This window comes from Falco biarmicus, chromosome 8, assembly GCF_023638135.1.
Source record: "Falco biarmicus isolate bFalBia1 chromosome 8, bFalBia1.pri, whole genome shotgun sequence".
In the NCBI taxonomy this organism is placed as follows: domain Eukaryota; kingdom Metazoa; phylum Chordata; class Aves; order Falconiformes; family Falconidae; genus Falco; species Falco biarmicus.
In genome coordinates this window covers 42,427,598-42,445,641 of record NC_079295.1, presented here as the reverse complement: position 1 = coordinate 42,445,641, position 18,044 = coordinate 42,427,598, and the positions used below count along the sequence as shown (strand labels likewise).

Below are 18,044 nucleotides of genomic sequence, written 5' to 3'. Positions count from 1 at the left end.
GAAATATTTGAAAGTCAAGTTGGCATTCTCAGAATATTCCATCAAATGCTGACTTGAAATCTGAGTCACAGACACAAATTTTCACAATAAAGCAATTAAAAAAAAAACATTAAAGGAATGTTAACCGTTAGTATTCCATTTATCTCATGCATGTTCTAATTCAGCATGCAATACTTGCTGGTATTTCACTATGAATATATATCATTGACATTTTAACAGTCCTGAGAAGTGAATATTAAATGTAACAATGCATGTAGCAGTTTATTTCCACAGTGAAGACCAGTGTATAGACATATCTGTGCATATGTTTGGGTATTAATATGAATATACAAATGACAACTTATAGATATATTAAGTGTGTAAAGATCCATTTATTGGTATGTGTTGTGCGTAGATAAAAGCACTTAAGCTTGACCTAAAGAGCACTCTCCTCCCCTCTTTGTGTTCTGATGTCAGAACATAAATCCTATGTTCTGTGCAATATTCATTTTAGCAATAATACTTTTGGTTCCTAAACCCCTTCTGTAACTTTGATGGGTTATTCCATGCTTCATTTCCAGCCCTGAGCTGTTTAGCTAAAGATCTGCTATGTTTCACACCAAAGACAGCTACATTTTGGTAGCAGAAAAAGTGGTACTTGCATCCTCCATGTAATTTTGGCCTTGTTTAGTGTCTTTCTAATTGAGATATATTGAGCAGCACTGTAAAGGATTGTGAAGGTGATGTTCTAGCGACCTTGGAGTTGTAGAGTGTATCACCAAGGGAGAGATTGTTTGCAGGAACTTGCAAGAGAACAGCACAGAGAATTGAATCCCCTTTGAAAATGCTTGCTAATTTTGTCAGAATAGCCATCATGACAGGGGAATACAAGCTTCTGTTGATCTGGTAAACCCGATTTAAATCAGGTGATTAGAACGAGGATATAATAATATCCAGTATTGTAGCAGTGACTATGGGGGAATGCCATTTACAGAAAGAGCAATGTAAAGTACAACTGTTAAGTCTGAAAAAGAGGCCATTAACCCAAACTTGCTGAAAAGAACCAAGAAGGGGCTGGCATGACACTAATTTTGGCATCAACGGAGACTGAGCTGGAAATGACAATAAGGAATTACATGTCTAACAAAAAAACCCAAAAACCCACCAAATTGCCCCTTCAGTACATAAAGGTTTGTCATCACTTATATAGATGTCACATTATCAACTGAAAAGCAGTACTTCGGAGAAAAATGACTCTGAGTTATTTCTGGAATGCACACACAGAGAATGCAGACTGGGGAGCAGAAGGTTAAGCTGACATTGCTCTCATGAGACTCCATCAACGTGCTATATTCATTTCTGGGCATCTTCAAAAGATGTTAAGAAACTGAAGACTTTTTAAATAAACAGAAACAAGATTAAAAGGGGCAGGATTGCCTAGTAAAGCAAAATGCTAAGTAATTGAAAGCATATAGCTTGCCTGAAGGAGAAAGAGAAGGATCTACAGCTCTCTGCAGAGTATAAAATGCTTGGCAGTAGTGAATGAGATATAATATTTCATCTGGGTATAAATATTAACTGCTGGAAAGAGTTAAGGAACAAGAAGATGTCTGTCAAGGGCTCCTGACAATCATTTATTGAATTATGTGATAAAGTATATGAGAAGGGGTCATTGTGGATATTGGCTTTTAAGTGCACCTCCTTGAAGAAGTAAAGCTAATCCTATACTGTGAGTCAACTAGATGACCTAAGAGGTCACTTCTGTTATCATCACCATGATTCTACTTCATACATTATATAATTCTTGACTTTCCAAAACACTTTGTGCATTAGAATTGCTCCCCTGTCACTTAATCTGTTTATTATGTGTTCTTAGTCTTTCTTCAACCAGGCATATTGTCTGTTAATCGGGTTCCTTGCAAGTTTTTTTCCTTGCAAGTAATCAGTTTTCACATGTTCCTGGGTCCATGTGTTCAGCTATGTAACATTTCATAAGAAGCGATAAAACTATCGACTTGTGATTTGCATCAAGTTAAGCTGAATAAGCACTTCAGGTATACATAAGGGATGAAATTAAAGACAGACTTACACTAAAAATGTAGCTCAAAGTCCAGACTCCCCTCTCCTCTCTCTGAAGTTCAGAGGTTCTTGAATTTGGATAGTTTTGATTCAGATACAGTAAAGTAATGAATGCGTCTCTGTCAATTCAAATTCATTATTATTATCAATGCTGAAAGAAGAAAATGTGCATGTTTTTTTCCTTTTGAGCGCTCCCTTGGATTTGCCAAGGGACCCATTTCAGCAGAGACCTGGTGACGTTCAGTCAAGCCCTGGTGTGTTTTGGGTTTCCTCAGGAGCACAGAAGTGCCCAGCTCCCTTTTCCTTCATGTTGCTGAGAACAGGTGGCCTCCTCTGGGGTCACCAAGTATATTTAGGGCTGAAACTCGAGCAGGCTGGAGCCAGATTGGCTGTGATAGCCACATGCGTAATTAGGAGCTGATGAACCAGGCTTACTCTCACCCAGTGCTGCTCAGGAGGGAAGACTGGAGAGGCTTTGCTCCTAAGGATATTTACTAGGTGTTGCTGGTAAGAACATTTTAATGACATTAGACTTCTTTTCCTTAGAATAGGGTCTCGAGCTGTTTCCTGAATCTGTACTTTTTTGGGAGTGGTTATTGTGCCTTGCCCATGGAAGTCAGATTTTCTGTCTGTATGACTAGTAGCAAATTGCAGTAAGAAGAAAGGACCTGGAACTGTGTTTTGTAACTGAAGGTTACAATAGTGATAGTCTGTACAGATTGTATCCTTATATGCAATCCCTTCTTCTTAGGTTTATTCATAGACTTTGGCCTACTTTTTCACACAGCATGCCACTTGTTAATTGAGTTATTTTAATTTATTTTAGAGTTAAAATTCTGGTTTAACAAACTGATAATTTTTTTTTTGGTAATTTTTCTCAACACATTGGAACTAAAAAGGGACAGTATTCAATGTTCCTATATTTAACCTGCATTACTAGACTTCACTTGCCTCAGAAGGAATTGCAGTTTAGCCAGCTAAACAAAACCACCCTGTCATTTGGTAGTATGAGCTTACACGGCAAATATCTTTGGACTCGGGAACAGCTGTTCCAAAGCCTCATCCCATACCAACATTAGAAACAGGGCTATAGTCTCTGCTGGAAAATTGTAGCTTTGCTTCACAGCAAAATCATTGTGCTAATTAATTCATTTAAAGGTTTTGACAGTAATCTGTACTTTGTAATTCAGCCAACTGTATGGATTTTCATATTTTCCAGGTCTGAAGAAACAGAGAGAAAAAAGCCACAAGAGCTAAAAAAACCCAACACCAGAGCATCTATATAAGCTAATGCTGAGAAGACAGAAATTACCTCATTAACCTAAGGTCACTTAAACAAAATATTTACAATTTTTTTTCTATATTATGCTTTTACATATAAATGAATATAGTAAAATATATAGATAAAGCTCTCATTCAAGCAGAGGCTTGAATAATGTAATGAGATAGTATAGGCTAGTCACAAAGAAAAGAAAAATTCAACATTTTGTTGTAATGAAAAAAATCAAATCATTTTTCAAGAAATCTCTTCCTCTGGTTTTTTCCCCCATTAAATTCTAGTATTGGTGTTACAACTGTTAGAATAAAGAATTTGTACAAAGTCATAATTTTTATCAGTGTGTTTGGAACTTAATCCAATACTTTCCCATAATAGTCAAACTAATGCCATATCCCAACTGTAGTTCTCTCTTGTTGAAGTTCTTTCACTGATTAGCCAATAACGTTCTAATAATCTGTTTACTAGCTAAGATACCAGGTGCTTTTATGAACTTGTTTAGTAGCTTTTCATGGTACTTTCAGTCTTGGGCTAATGCTGTATATTCACACTTCCATTTGCTGCGTGACCAGTGAGTGGGGGAGAGACAGAAGAATACCCTCAAAATGGAGGAAGAAGAATATGAGGAAGTTGTTGAGGTAAGATGAAAATCTGAGAGCAGAAATACTTGTTTCCTGCCTTGTGAATGAATGTATTCATCACTTCAGTGAGACGTTGCTCATGAACATAGATGGTCGCTTGCTGTTTCCTGCCTGAATTGGGTATGATTAAGTATCTATTAAATGGTTTGATCAGTGAAAAACAACAACAAAGTTGTTCTCAGTGGAGCAAAGTCTCCTGGGTTCCTGTCATAATCTCCCTGTTTAAATAAGAATTGTAACCATCCCACACCTGCATTGTGAGGTTTTGTGATTACTCTTCTGTGTAATTATAGATGTAGTGGGCCATCTTGTTTCCCTCCTGGCTTGCCCTCCATCATCCAATCCATGCTAGAGAGGATGACTTTCAAAGCCACTTTCTAGCCTTGTCTCTGTGCCCACTGCAATGCAGAAATGCAGCAGTTTTGTGCTACCAAGGTACCATTAACCGGTTTAGCCTTGGAAGTTGCAGAGATTTAAACCTGTAGTCATCTGTGGAGTTGCATCAAGGGTTAATTTGCTGATAGGTCATTTAAATTTAGTTATATGCCTAAATATTTCGTCTCAGCAATTTGATTAAAAGAATCCCCAGGAACTGGGAAACCTACAGCTTGCTATTATGAGTAAGCGCCACTGGAATAATGATTTTGCAGTTGAAACAGTACACAAGGTTAACAAACAGTGTGGTCTTAGCTGTTGCATTGTTGCTATGCTGAAATGAAAGTATGTGTTATGAAATAAGCGATTATAACAAATTGCTCAGTGTTTGAGGAAAAGAAGATGACAGGACAAGTGTAGACACCCCACAACCCATTATCTCCACGATGGACCCTTGATTTCAGGCAGTGGGGCAGCACCGAGCCCTGACTGCTGACTTGGAAAATTTCAAATAGTGAATAAAGCAAAGTCAAATGGTTTGACGGTAGAAATATTTAAACATGGTTTGGAAAATAAGCATTACCATTCATAAAGTGCATTTTATAGTGCATTGTACCACCTAGTTACCAAGACACCAGTCCTTCATTAAGTTTCCTATCACTGTTACTTGTAATTGCCTTTATACTCCCTAAGAGTTACATGCTCTCTGTAACAAAATGTGTATTTGTTTGCTGTTGAGGTTTACTTGCTGCTGGAATTAAGGTATGTTGGGCTTTTTTTGTCTACACAGCTCTGTTTCAATCTTTGTTTTTAATTTTCAATGACCACCTCCTTGTAACCACATCCCAGGACAGACAGAGATGGTACTTCTTCAGTAGCTTCCCTCAAGATTTTCACAGAGAGAAGTTAAATAAAACAGGAATGGTAGCATCTGGTACAAATCTACAGCAGCTTAAGCCTTTCCAGAGTTTTCTTAACTAGAATTCCACTTCTAAATGAATTGCCCATTTTAAATGGTAGGAGTTGTATCAGAAATTTTTCTTCCGAAAAAGTAGAAAATTATTGTTGAATAATGAACGGCTGAGAAAACACTGATGATTTTAAGATACTATTTTATTCTTTCCCTGGAGTTATTTGCCTGCAATTATTGTAGCCTTTTGTGATGTGCAAAGCCCCACAGTGAATGGCACAAACCTTGGCTGCCGCGTTACCTGGGGGTCTGCAGAGGGTGGGTCAAACGCGTAGGGCCTGTGAGCAGAAACCGCCTCAGAACAGCTCAAATTGACAGTTTGAAACGTATGTGCTAATTACATGAGCCTAATTTTGAGGAACAACTTTAGCATAAATTTTAATGAAAATTTTTTCAGGACTTGATTCAAAGGGCTTTCTCTTCCCACAGTTTTGGTGCGTGACCCTAAGAAAGTAATTCCTGAGGAGATTTTCAAAGATAAAACTCACATTTTGCATTTTCTCCTTTCTGGAAGTCAGTGGCAAGCTGAGCACCTACCTTTTGAGTCAGATCGCTGTTGTTCACTACAGCGGATGGAGCGCCAGCTTTACATGTGAGGAGTTTTTTCCCTCATGAAGCAGCGAGGGGAGATGGAGGGCGAAGCCTGGGCGCCCGCGGCTCCCCTCAGCGCGGCCGCCATCTGCCGCGGGGCGGCGCCGCCGTGCGGCCGCCATTTGCCGTGTGGCGGCGAGCGGCGCCTGAGGGAGGGCGGGCAAGTGGCCCACGGCAAGTGGCGAGCGTGGCGGCGGCGGCGGCCTCCGCGTTTGGCTCACGGTCGGGTCGGAGGTGACCCAGGGAAAGGCAAGCTGCCAGCGGGGGAGCGCTGAAGCTCGGGACGTAGCCCTTGTTGCCTCTCCAGTGGGAGATGGGTTCCAGTCAGGTCGCTCAGCTGTGCTGCAGCTTGCTGAAGGAAGAGGTGAGCAGGCTTCGCGCCACGGGAAGTGAGGAAGAGGTTGCAGCACCTTCCAGGAAAAGCAAGAGGCTGAGCCGTGCGTGGCAAGGAGGGAATGGTGACCATGGTTAAATAGGTGATGGAGGGTGGCCATGAGGATGGAGAAGCCAGGAAGCTCATGGTTTCCAGCAACAGGAGGAAGGTTTGTGCTCCATCTGCAGATCTGCCACTTCAGAGTAGATGTAGCACCCTAGAAACTTCTTTAGGTAGCTGGAGAAAGCTTCACAGGCACAGCCCCTGTGCTTATGGATGGCTTTAACCACTCCGGTATCTGCTGGAAGGGTCTATGGCTGGGCATGAGCAACCTAGGAGTTTTCTGGGAAATGTTGAAAATAAATTTCTTGATGCAGTTGATTTCTGAACTAACCAGGAGAGATGCTTTGTCAGACACGTGACAAACAAGAAAGAATTAGTGGGAGATGCAAAGGTCAGGGGCAGCCATGGCTGCAGTGACCATGAGACTGGAGGTGAAGATACGGAGAGGAGTGAGCAAGATAAAAAGAATTACAATTGCGGACTTCAGAAGAGCAGATTTGGCCCTATTCAGGGACCTACTTGGGAAGAGGCCATGGGAAGCAGCCCTGGAGGGCAAAGGGGCCCAGGGGAACTAGGCAATCCTCAAGAACATTTTTTTGGAGCACAAGAATGGTTCAGTCCAATGTGCAGCAGTCAAACACAGCAGAAGGCTGGTATGGATGCACAGGGAGCTCCTGACAGAGCTCAAATGCATAAAAAAAAAGTATACTGAAGGTGGAAGCAGGAGCAGGCCACTTGGGAAGAACATAAATACACAAGACATTATAAACTCTATTCTTACATGTATGGGCAAAGTTCAGCTGTAGTTGAAGCCAGCAAGAGAACTGAAGAACAGCAAGAAAGGTTTCTGCAAGTACCATCAGCATGAAGAGGAAAGCTAAGAGAGTGTGGGACCATAGTTCAGTGGGCAGGGAAGCTAGTGACAAGGAACAGGCAAAATGGCAAGGTACTTGAAGCCTTTTTGCCCTTAGGTTTGGTAAGGCTGATAAGTTTTCTCATATGGTCTTTCACATCTCCGAGCTCCCTAGCAGAGACATGGGAGTGAACTAGTAGCCATAGCAGAGGAAGACAGACTTAAGGATGACTTAATGCCCTGGGATACCGTACATGGTTTTGTTAGATGCAAGGGGATGGATCCACAGGTGCCGAGGGAATGGACTGATGACACTGCAAGGCTGCTATCATCTTTAAAAGCTCATAGTGATGCAAGGATGTTCCTGGTAACTGGAAAAAGACAGATGTCATACCTATCTTCAAGAAATGCAAGAAAGAAGATCCAAGGAACTACAGGCTGGTCACTCTCACTTCAGTCCTTGGGAAGGCTATTGGAGCAGAGCCTTTTAGAAGCTGTTTCTAAATGCATGGAAGATATGAAGGTCATGGGGAACAGTGAACATTGATTTATCAAGGGCAAAACATGGCTGACCAAATTCATTGCTTTTGATAATGAGTCCACTGCTGTTATGGACAAGGGGAGACCAGTGAATGTTGCATACCTTGACTACTTTAGGAAGATTTCTGAATCAGTCCCCCATAGTTGTCTTATTAACAAATTTATGAGTTGTGGAATAGATAAGTGGACAGTATAGTAGGTGGGAAGTTGACTGGGCTGCTGAGCTCAGAATCGTGATCCATAGTACAAAGTCTAGCTGGCAACCAGCAATTATTGGTGTCCTTCAAGGATCTGTAGGTAGGAACAACTCGGAGGACAGCCTTAGAGGGAGAAACCTACAACAGTCAATGTGTTACTAAACACTTGGAAAATCCTGTTTTTTTGAGTGCTGATTCTTTCTTCTAGTGTGGTCATCATTGTCTTCCCTCTTGTGGGTAAAATTAGATAATGATCCTTCCTTAATTACTTGAGAGGATGATTAATTGAGGAATGTATGGGAAAAATTCAATCATTAATGCAAGAATTGGAACAGATTGTCGGAATTACCAAGGGTGGAAATGTGACTCCATCGGTACTTAGGAACCACAGTCCTGTTTCTCCAGAAGTATGTTTTTAAAGCAGCTTAACGGAACCTACATTTTGCTATTCTGTATGATCTGGCCTAACAATGATATTTTTTTTCTCTTTTTCTAATAGTACTACATTGAAGAGACAATAATTGAAGAGGGTGAACCAGTTGAGGTAAAGGCCCCTGTGTTGTTACTTGCATTAATTACATATGCATGTAATTAATGCATAATGCTAAATTAATAGCCTTTTGTATTCTGAGGACTAATTTTTCATATTAAACACACAAATATCAGTGAACAGTTGCTTCTTAATACTTTGTTTCCTCTGCAAGGCCCTGTTGTGGGATGTTTTAAAGGACTGCTAGCTTGTTCTGAGTATCCTATACATATATAATAGTTTCCATTAGAAGGAGTTGTGGATGTGTCCATCAGAAAAGGAGTGTGTGAATGTCTGTCCTGCCCTGTGTCATGCCGACAGTCTTCCATTTGCTCCTGTTCAGCAGCTGTTTGCACAGGAGCTGACAAAATGAAGCAGCAGGTTACGTTAATAACAAGAAACGCAGGCAGAAATATTAATTGGGTAACACTGAGAAAATCCAGACGTTAGTGTTAAGATTGAACAGTATTATGGAGGATGTGAATGTGACTAGACAGGTACATATGAACAACAGGCACATACGTGTGTTATACTTAACGTTGTTATGAAGAGAAATATAAAAAGATTCTGCCTTAAACCAGTTTACATGTGTCAGTTCTTTTCCCTTTACCTTGTGTAATTTCACTGGAAAACAGTGGCTTGCATATTTTTTTCCTGTCACTAGTAACAAATATTTGAGTCACCAAGGACAAATTACCATAATTTGTAATTCTACTTATAATATAGATATAATGCAACTGTCTGCTATGTTACCATGAAATATTCTTGATGGTATAGGCTTAAGTGGAAACAAAAGCTTCATGTTTCTCTTTGTGAGTGTGTTTCCTTCCAAAGGATCTGTTCCCAAACTCTTCTTGTATTTTTAATTTAATAAAATATGATTTGATTAATGCTGTTTGAGCAGGTAGTCAAGGGCTACAATTTTGAAGGAAGATTGCCATCTTACTATTTTTAAGATGAATTCATCCGCTGCATTCATCAGTTGTTCAAACATTTGTACCCAGACTGGATTTAAAGGGAGCAATAGCATGACTGATTACTTCTGTGTATGATTTGCGTCAGTTTTTGAAAACTGTATTGTGGAATAAAGAAGTATGTATGAGTACAAATGTCTTTCTAGCTGATGTGATTACACCTCTTCCCATCAGCTGTGAATATAGTCTAATGCATTAGCATCATGTGGTCCTATGGGTTATATGAAAATAAAAGCATTTTTCTGCACAAAATGCTGTATTTTTAGAATCAAGCCTCTCCAAGTTTGAGAAACATATTACAACTTTTTATAAAAGCACATTCCTTCACTGTTTTGTTACAAAGCTAACAGCAGGTAGTGCTGTTCACAGTGTTGGCCTAGATGTGTTTCAAACTCTCCAGTGCTTTCAATGCCAAACTTTGATGAGCACTTGTATGTTTGAAAAGAGTGGTAAGAGAGAAATTTGTGGAGGTGCTGAAGTCTCTAATAACATCTTGGGACAGCATTAGTGAAACACAATTAATGTTCATATAGTAAACAAACCTTTTGTAACTTAGGATTTGTATATTTCTCAATTTAATGCTTGGTGCGTTTTCTGGTCTGTCTCATACTAATGCAAATAGCAATCAGAAATCTGAGCTTCATGCATTCCGTTTTAAAGGTGCTTCTTTTTTTAAGGCTAATTGATATGAAATAAAACTTCACACTTATTCAGGTGATTTTGCAGTACGTTTTAAAGCTGTAATTATTTTTAAATGTTCTTAATTAGAATCTTAGTATTGAAATTATCGCTTGCAGCATGAATATGTTGATAACCAAGTACTTAAGCTATTTGAATTAATTAAGAGCGTTATTTCCAATGGATTCTTGATCCATTGATTATATAAGTTTCTCAGCTGTGTCTCTGCCATGGTTGTGATCTGGCTATGCGAAAATGTATTTTACAGAAAAGGTGGATTCTAGGTGTTTGTTCAGTCAGCTAGTGCATAGTGTACTTTCTACAAGATCTCAAAGATTTGGTCTTGTCTGCCTTCCTTTCCTTTTGCAAGAAGAAGATAATCTTTTTGAATGACTGTATGCACCTTTGACCTGCTTTGACCTGCTTTCACACCCTTCAGTGACATCATTAGGAGGAAGCCTTGGCTGTGCAACATGTGTCTTCCACACAACTTCAGGTCTTCCACACAACTTCAGCACTGGGAACATTTCTACACTTTGGTTTCAGTAGCTGATGGTCCCACCTAAGAACTCCCCTGATGCTGGTGAAAGCTATGCATATAGAACAGAGGCAACAGGAGTCCCACTCTTCCAGCTCCTCTGGAGAATAATTACATGAACTTGGTACAGAAATCAGCCAGTCAGTTAACTCCTCGTGGTTTTGTTTTTCCGTTGGGTAATGTATAGAATGTGTACTGGGTAGTCCCAGTAGGAAAAGTGTCACTGATTTTCTGTCTTGCAGGTGGTTCCTGGATAAGAGCGGAGCATTTTTTTACTAGATAGGAAAGGTGAAAAATGCTTGTAATGTACTTTTATAGTTATAAAGCAAGAAATTATCTTTTTCATTATTCCCAGGTGGTCACTGAAATCACTGAGACAATTAGCACAGACTTCACAGGTCCTAAAACTACCACCTATACTATTGAGCATGAAAAACCTTCTGTTGAGGATGCAGCACCTCCAGTCAGAAAGAAGACAATACGGACAAAAGTGGACCCATCTAAGTTTTTGACACCTTATCTGCAACACAGTAAAAAAATGAAGGACCTATTCAGTGAGGTAAGTTGTGTTCCTTAGGAAAGAAAAGATATGGGACAAACTTGAAAAATATTTAATAGGTGATATTGCGAACCTTTATGCTACTATTTTGTCTCCTGTACTTCATTTAATGATGTGTATTAATGTTATTTGTCTGAAAGAATCCCTTGAATTAGCCCCTTTCTTGCCCGTTTCCTGCTTAAGTGCGTTAGGTAATCATTAGGCACAAAAAGTGGATTGAGGCAGGTGGCTGTCAGAGATGTTGGTTAATAGGACTCTTGCATTGTCTGACTTGAATTTCCAAGTGAAGGAAGATAATAGAGACTAATGTCTATCCGATAGCAAATCTCAATATTTTTTAGAACAGTATATTTCCCTATATATCCAAGAAAAATCCTTATGCACAATATATAGCAACAAGCACCAACCTGAATTCCTGGTGTGGCATACCAAATTCCAGTAGACTGATACTGTACGATGTTGTGAAAAGGGCAAATGACTGCTCTGCACAGATGTAGAAATTATCAGATCCCTTCTCCTAAATTTTTATCTACACTACCTACGAGCATTCACTGTTAAAGGGCTATGTGAGGTCATAGGTCTAGGACTGCTACCGTCCTAGACACACAGGCACACATTTTCCTTATCTTTGGTCACTGAAACAACTGTAAAATTATCAATACTAAGCTCCTAAGGAGAATATAATCACTTAGGGGTGATCTAAACCAGGCTAAAGTTAGAAATGGATTTTTTCTCGTGTCAGATGGAGGAAGGTCAGTTGGCTAAAATAAGCATAACTGCAAATGTAATTGAGTGCTGGAAACAGTAATTGCTCCATACATTTCTGTGATGCCAGAGCTATAGGATATGTCTTAATTATATTTGTCATTACTTTCTTTCAGAACAAATACAAAGAAAAATTTATAAAAGAAAAAGGAAAGCCATATGCTTCTACAACTGATACCCCAGAAATTCGGAGAATCAAGAAAGTGCAAGACCAGCTTAGTGAGGTAAGTAACAATTGCATAAGAAAAAATATTTATTGAGTAGTAAAGGACAAAACTAAGTCACAATTTTAAATGTTAGAAAAGAAGTGATAATTTTTTATGGTATTGTGATAAGGCAATCTGAATTTAGCAGGAACTTTATCAGATTACAAGAGCAAGTAATACAGAGTATATGACAAAATTGAATTCTATGATGTAGGTTGGAATTTTGGCTTTTCAGGAAGGGAGATGTGATGGTTCCTTTCTAGCTGAATAATAGCCCTGCTTCATTGTGCCTAAAGGGGTTTGAGAATTTCTGATCAGAAGTTACAGGCACAGGAGATGATAGTGATACCACTGAAATTAAAGATTCCGAACACTTTGTCCTGCAGTCATCATTAATGATGTGCCTGATGAATTTTTGTTGAGGTTGTGTACTAGGTAAATAACCCTAGAATTTTGTTTTAAAATGTGTTTAAACATTTTTGTTTTTATAAAGCAGCTTAAAATCTGTTGCCTAAAGACATCCTGGAAAAAAGATGCTTAGATTTTCCTTAGTGTTGCAAAATGAACTTCTGTACATCTGGTCATTTACTTTGGGATTTTCCAAGATGTGTTGTCCCTTCTGTGTGAATCCCACTCTTAGTGATCTGCCTTTGAAAGCTAGCGTAAGTGCACTTGCCTCACAGATGCAGTGCCTCTAGTCCTGGAAGCTAGGTCATCCTCCCCTGTTTCTTTTGAGCAGCTCTAGTCTACCTTCCAACAATGCACCTCACAGCTTCAGGGAAACTGAAATCCACCTACAAAAGCTTCTTAATTCTTGGTACAGTAAACGAGGAGAGTTGAGTCCCTAAGAATAGGAACCTCTAAAGCTGAGAGGGTAGTCACCTAACCTAACCAGTGTTAAGGAGAAGAGTGCATTAAATTCTGCTCCACTCCTGACTCAGGATACACTGAGGAATGTGATGCAGCTATCTATGCACTAATGCTAACTGAGCCTGCTGTCAAGCTGGGAGCAGTTATAACCACATTAGGATCATTTTGTGCCCAAGCTCCTGGTTTGCCATGGTGATGTGGCTGTACTGGTTTTGGAACTACAGCTAGTGTTTACATGGCGATGGGCTGTGAAATTGAGATATACTGCATAGCATGGGGATCTCTCTATCTCATCATACAGGGTGGAAGTACTCTTAGAAAGAACTCTGTGATTACAGAAGGGCACTACCTCTAACTTCTCTTGAAACCATCTCAAAGCTGCATTTATTTCTAAATCCATTTGTTTCCATAGTCTTCATTTCTAAAGAGCAACTAGTCCTAAATACTTTATTAAATTCAGGTTTTGAACGTTTACAGTATGAAGTGTCAAAATGTCAATACCCAGCTTTTTTTTTTTTTAAAAAAAAAGTCAGTTTTTGGTGAAGGAATAAATGTGTTTTCTTGTGCATTGATCTAGGTTAAATACCGCATGGCTGGTGAAGCTGCCAGAACTATTTGCCATGTTGATGAAAAGGCCAAGGATATAGAACATGCAAAGAAGGTGTCACAGCAAGTGAGCAAGGTGAGCAAGTTCTGATTTTCTGGAAGCCTTGTCAACATTAGCAGATCATGATGTTGCTGATATGAACAAGTTCTGAGCATAGAGCACTAAATCAATGTTTGTAGAATGGTTTAGAAGTGCAGGGAGAGATAGCAGAGAAGTTGAGAAGACAAGTGTGTGCATGCATATATATATAGATATATATAAAATCTTAAATGTTTCCAGTTGATGTCTTCAAATGTCACTGGTTTGAGACTTTCACTTTCAAAATATCTTTAAAGCAGGTATTTTACTCACAAAAATAAATATTTTACTAATGATAGTGTGACTGACATGCTGATCTTTCTTTCCAGGTATTATATAAACAGAACTGGGAGGAGAATAAGGACAAGTACCTGCTGCCTCCAGATGCTCCAGAGCTTGTTAATGCAATAAAAAACACAGCAATGTTCAGTAAGGTAAGAAAAAAAAAATATCGCAGATCTAGGCAGCTGAAGTGCAAGAAGCATTCCGAGTCAGAGATTAATTCATAATGAGTATTCTGGCATTTCTGGTTTTCAGAAACTCTATACTGAAGACTGGGAAGGAGACAAAACATTATTCTATCCATACAATGACAGTCCGGAGCTCAGAAGGGTGGCACAGGCTCAAAAGACTCTGAGTGATGTAAGTATCAAAGCCTAATTGACAGTTGGGTCACTCTTACAGTTTAACTTGGTGGATTTCCACGTTATAAAAACCTCATAATGGAACAGAAAATACAAATGCATAGGTATGCACTGATAGTTAGCTCTGATAATAGTGCTATTTCAATAGAAAAATATGTACTGTATATTCAAGTATAAATGTGTTGCAAATTTGATGCCGGATTATGAATGAATGAAATATTTTTTATTGAAGATCTTCTAAGGTAATCAGTAAGAAGACCTCGAGTATCTCTAAAAATGTGTGGAGAAACTCTGAGGGTTGGCTGTAAGCCCAGTTCACTCTTGTGGGTCTACAAATCTGTCTTTCTGAAACAGCGATAAGAAAAGTGGGGAACTTGTCTGGCTGTATGGATTTGCTGATACTTAGGTACGTAGAACTCCCCAACCAAGAATTTCAGGTCTCTCTTAAGATTTCAGTGAATTTTGCAGATGTCCAGAAGTTCACTAGTCCATGTTTACCAGGAGCAACGGAGTAATATACTTGAAGATCTCCCCAGGGAACTGATTCTTTTTCACTGTCTCTTGATAAGAGACTTCTCAGTAGTCCTCCAGAATACATTGATTGAAAGAGTTTATACTGCAGTAGCTGTAGACAGAACTACTTTCTTTAATGGTGGTGTTAGCAGAGTTAAGAGTAAATGCTTTGATGCTTAGGTTGGTAGTTACTGTAAATGTTTACTTCTTTCATATTTTCAGATTGTCTACAAAAAAGGACATGATGAACGAAAATCTAAATATACTTCTCTGCCAGATCCACCTGATGTAGAACAAGCCAAGAAAGTGACAAGGCAGCTGAGCGATGTGAGTAGAATGCGGTGTTCTTTCTGTAGAAACCTCAATTTTGGAGTTAGAGAGGCAAAAAGGCTCTTAAAGGAAGTGAAAGCAAAAGAAAAGACCAGAACTCTTATGAAGGCCTCTTTGATTTCCAGTGGTAGAAGTAAGTTCCTTTTTTCCTCAAGCGTCTCGGAGAAAATCCTGCCCAGTCACAGCAGAAAGGCAAAACTTTATTCTTGTCAGTGAATTTAGTTTTTACAAAACATTTCTGCTTCTACCATACACACATTACTTGCTATTCTCCGGCTTTTTTTTTCTGTCTCCTGCTTTACAACAACCATTTTGCTATTCTCTTAAATGTAAACAACGACATGTAAATACATATCTGGCTTTGGAGAGAGTTACTTGCATACAAGGAATAACTCTATTTAGCTGAAAAGTTACCTAGGTCAACTGTGCAGAATACATTCTAAATGTTCATTTCAGTGTCAAACCATTGTACATGTACATATCCCAAGCATTCCTAAGTTCATGGATACCAATCAGTGGAAGCATCTGACAACTTAGATCACCATTTCCTGATTTGCATTCCAAATTAACAAGTAACATGCAACATTAAATTAAATTAAAACTGTGTGGCATTATTAACAAAGACTCTGGCACCAGTCCTTGTCAATGGATTTTAGGCATACTTAGAATAAAACACAGCTGAGGAATGCAGGAGGTGAAGTGAAATACAGGAAGACCGACTTTTGCTGAAGAAACTGGAACTATGTTGCATAATCTTGTCAGACAGAAGTAGGATTTTAAGTCAATTCAGAATTTAGCTATTATGAAGAGGACAGCTGTGGTTTTATTGCTGTGTGTTGAAAATTACCAAATGTTTAAAATTAGAGAGTCACAGTATTTACTTATGGTTGCAAAACCACTAAGAAAGTATTGTAGTGAACCCATTTGGGAAGTGAAAGAAGGTACTATATCATTTAGGGAAAAATTCTTTAATCTCATTCTTCCATAGCTCAGTTGTCATCAAGAAAATTTTTAGACATGTTAAAAGCAAGATCAGCATCATAATTCTTTGAAATGAATAAAATAGTAAACTATATAGGTATCTCCAAAGCAATAAAATGTAGACATTTTTAAGGTTATTTTTGACATGTATGTTCTTTTATCAATGTGGTACCAATTAAAAGGGCATTGGAGATGTTGTATTTTTTGTCCTAAGCAATGCTACTGTGGCTGAAAATGCCAAAACTCAGGAAGATGTTTTGTTATTAGACAGGCAGGATCTGTCTGTTTAAACAGTTAATAGTTGATTCCTGTGTGCTTGCATAGTTTAATAGAAATCACATATACCAAGAAATCCATGTATTAAAAGGGTTTGCTTATAACAAGTTTCAGCAGCAATAACAATAAATTCTGGCTTAACCAAAAGGTGATACTACTTTCCAATATTATGTGACCAATAAGAAAACAGAACTCAAGGAATATGTTAGTGATGTGTCATAGAGAGATTTTCTTATTCCTAACTGTCCTCTAGAAGAGATGATGTTTTTAGAAGAGATCACCTATTTGTCTCTTTTTGGTCAGGGAAGGTACTAAGAGAAATAACTGAATGCTGAAGTGATCAGGCCAAATCATATTTAAGGTGTTGTTGACAATAACTGATGAAGTGGTTATAAGGCAGATGTAAAATGTGAAGCAACTTTAAAAAGAAGACTTTTGAAAACAAATCTGTCAAGTGAAAATTGAGCTGTATCTTGGGGATTGAATTTTTAAAATTATTTTGTTACAGATTGTTTACCACAAGGACTATAAAGACAATATAAAAGGCAAATGGAGTCAAACTCCATGCTATGATGTTGCAATTGCGAAAATGAATGCAGATAATATAAGTATGGTAAGTGAATTCTTCAGAAAGTCTTGAAAAGAACAGCTTTATCCTCTGTTTATGTTAACATGGAAAATACTGCTTAATTTTGCCTGCTCCATCTGTGGTATCTCTCTTTTTCTAAATAAGCTACTTCATGGATGTCTGATTTATAATGTAAGTGCATTTGATACATTGTTACCTGTTTGTCTCTGTTCCTAACAGAGAAAATACCAGGAAGACTTTGAAAGTGTAAAAGACCAAATCTACTTTATGCAGACTGAAACTCCAGAGTATGAAGCTAATAAGCGAGTGTCAGATAATGTCAGTAAGGTATGTTATGTGTGCTCCTATTTGTTTAGCTTGAGTATAGTTCTCAAGCCAGGCCAGTTTATGCTGAAACTGTTTTGTCAAGTGTCAAAAATGTTTTCTTACATGTAAAAGATGTATTCTTGTGTGCTTGCCACTAGGAAGCTTGTAACAACTCCTAGCCGTGCTTATGATCGTCCACAATGAAGTAGAATTTGCTTTCAGTGAAGTAGAATTTGCTTCATTGTTTGTTCTGATTATGTTACGTGTCTGATTTTTAGTTGAAACAAATCAATACTGTTTATTGAGACCAGTTAAGCTAGCTGAATTTGGCTCTGTATTTTCCTGTTTATTTGTCCTTGCTCAGTGTATCTCAGTGTTGTGCTGACCTGTCTTTTGTTCAAAATACAGAATTTGTCTGGCTTCTGCATATTCTGCAATAGTATACGCATCAGCAAGGGCAATCTTATGCCATTAATTTTAAAAATGTGACTATTCTGAGGTATCAACTGATAGTTGAAAAATGACAATGTTTGGAGAGGGACTTTAGAGGTGAGAACATCTGCTAAATAGCTCTCACTTATCTTGTGACCCTGCCTCCCATCTCGTCATGCATACACTCCAGTGGTCTGAGCGTCTTTTATGGTCCTTTGCCATTATGAGTAAT

At 38.6% G+C, this 18,044-nt stretch overlaps 1 protein-coding gene across 1 annotated transcript in view; it reads left to right on the top strand.

Annotated features, from left to right (window-relative positions):
• The first annotated feature begins 3,276 nt into the window (after positions 1 to 3,276).
• NEB (nebulin) overlaps positions 3,277 to 18,044 on the top strand; it is a 131,201-nt gene continuing 116,433 nt past the window's right edge. Inside the window, exons 1-11 of the mRNA XM_056349161.1 lie at positions 3,277 to 3,384; positions 3,907 to 3,972; positions 8,437 to 8,481; positions 11,012 to 11,215; positions 12,097 to 12,204; positions 13,634 to 13,738; positions 14,071 to 14,175; positions 14,279 to 14,383; positions 15,121 to 15,225; positions 16,994 to 17,098; positions 17,294 to 17,401. Coding sequence (XP_056205136.1) covers positions 3,940 to 3,972; positions 8,437 to 8,481; positions 11,012 to 11,215; positions 12,097 to 12,204; positions 13,634 to 13,738; positions 14,071 to 14,175; positions 14,279 to 14,383; positions 15,121 to 15,225; positions 16,994 to 17,098; positions 17,294 to 17,401 — 1,023 coding nt within the window. The 5' untranslated portion in view covers positions 3,277 to 3,384; positions 3,907 to 3,939. The remainder of the gene's footprint in view (positions 3,385 to 3,906; positions 3,973 to 8,436; positions 8,482 to 11,011; positions 11,216 to 12,096; positions 12,205 to 13,633; positions 13,739 to 14,070; positions 14,176 to 14,278; positions 14,384 to 15,120; positions 15,226 to 16,993; positions 17,099 to 17,293; positions 17,402 to 18,044) is intronic.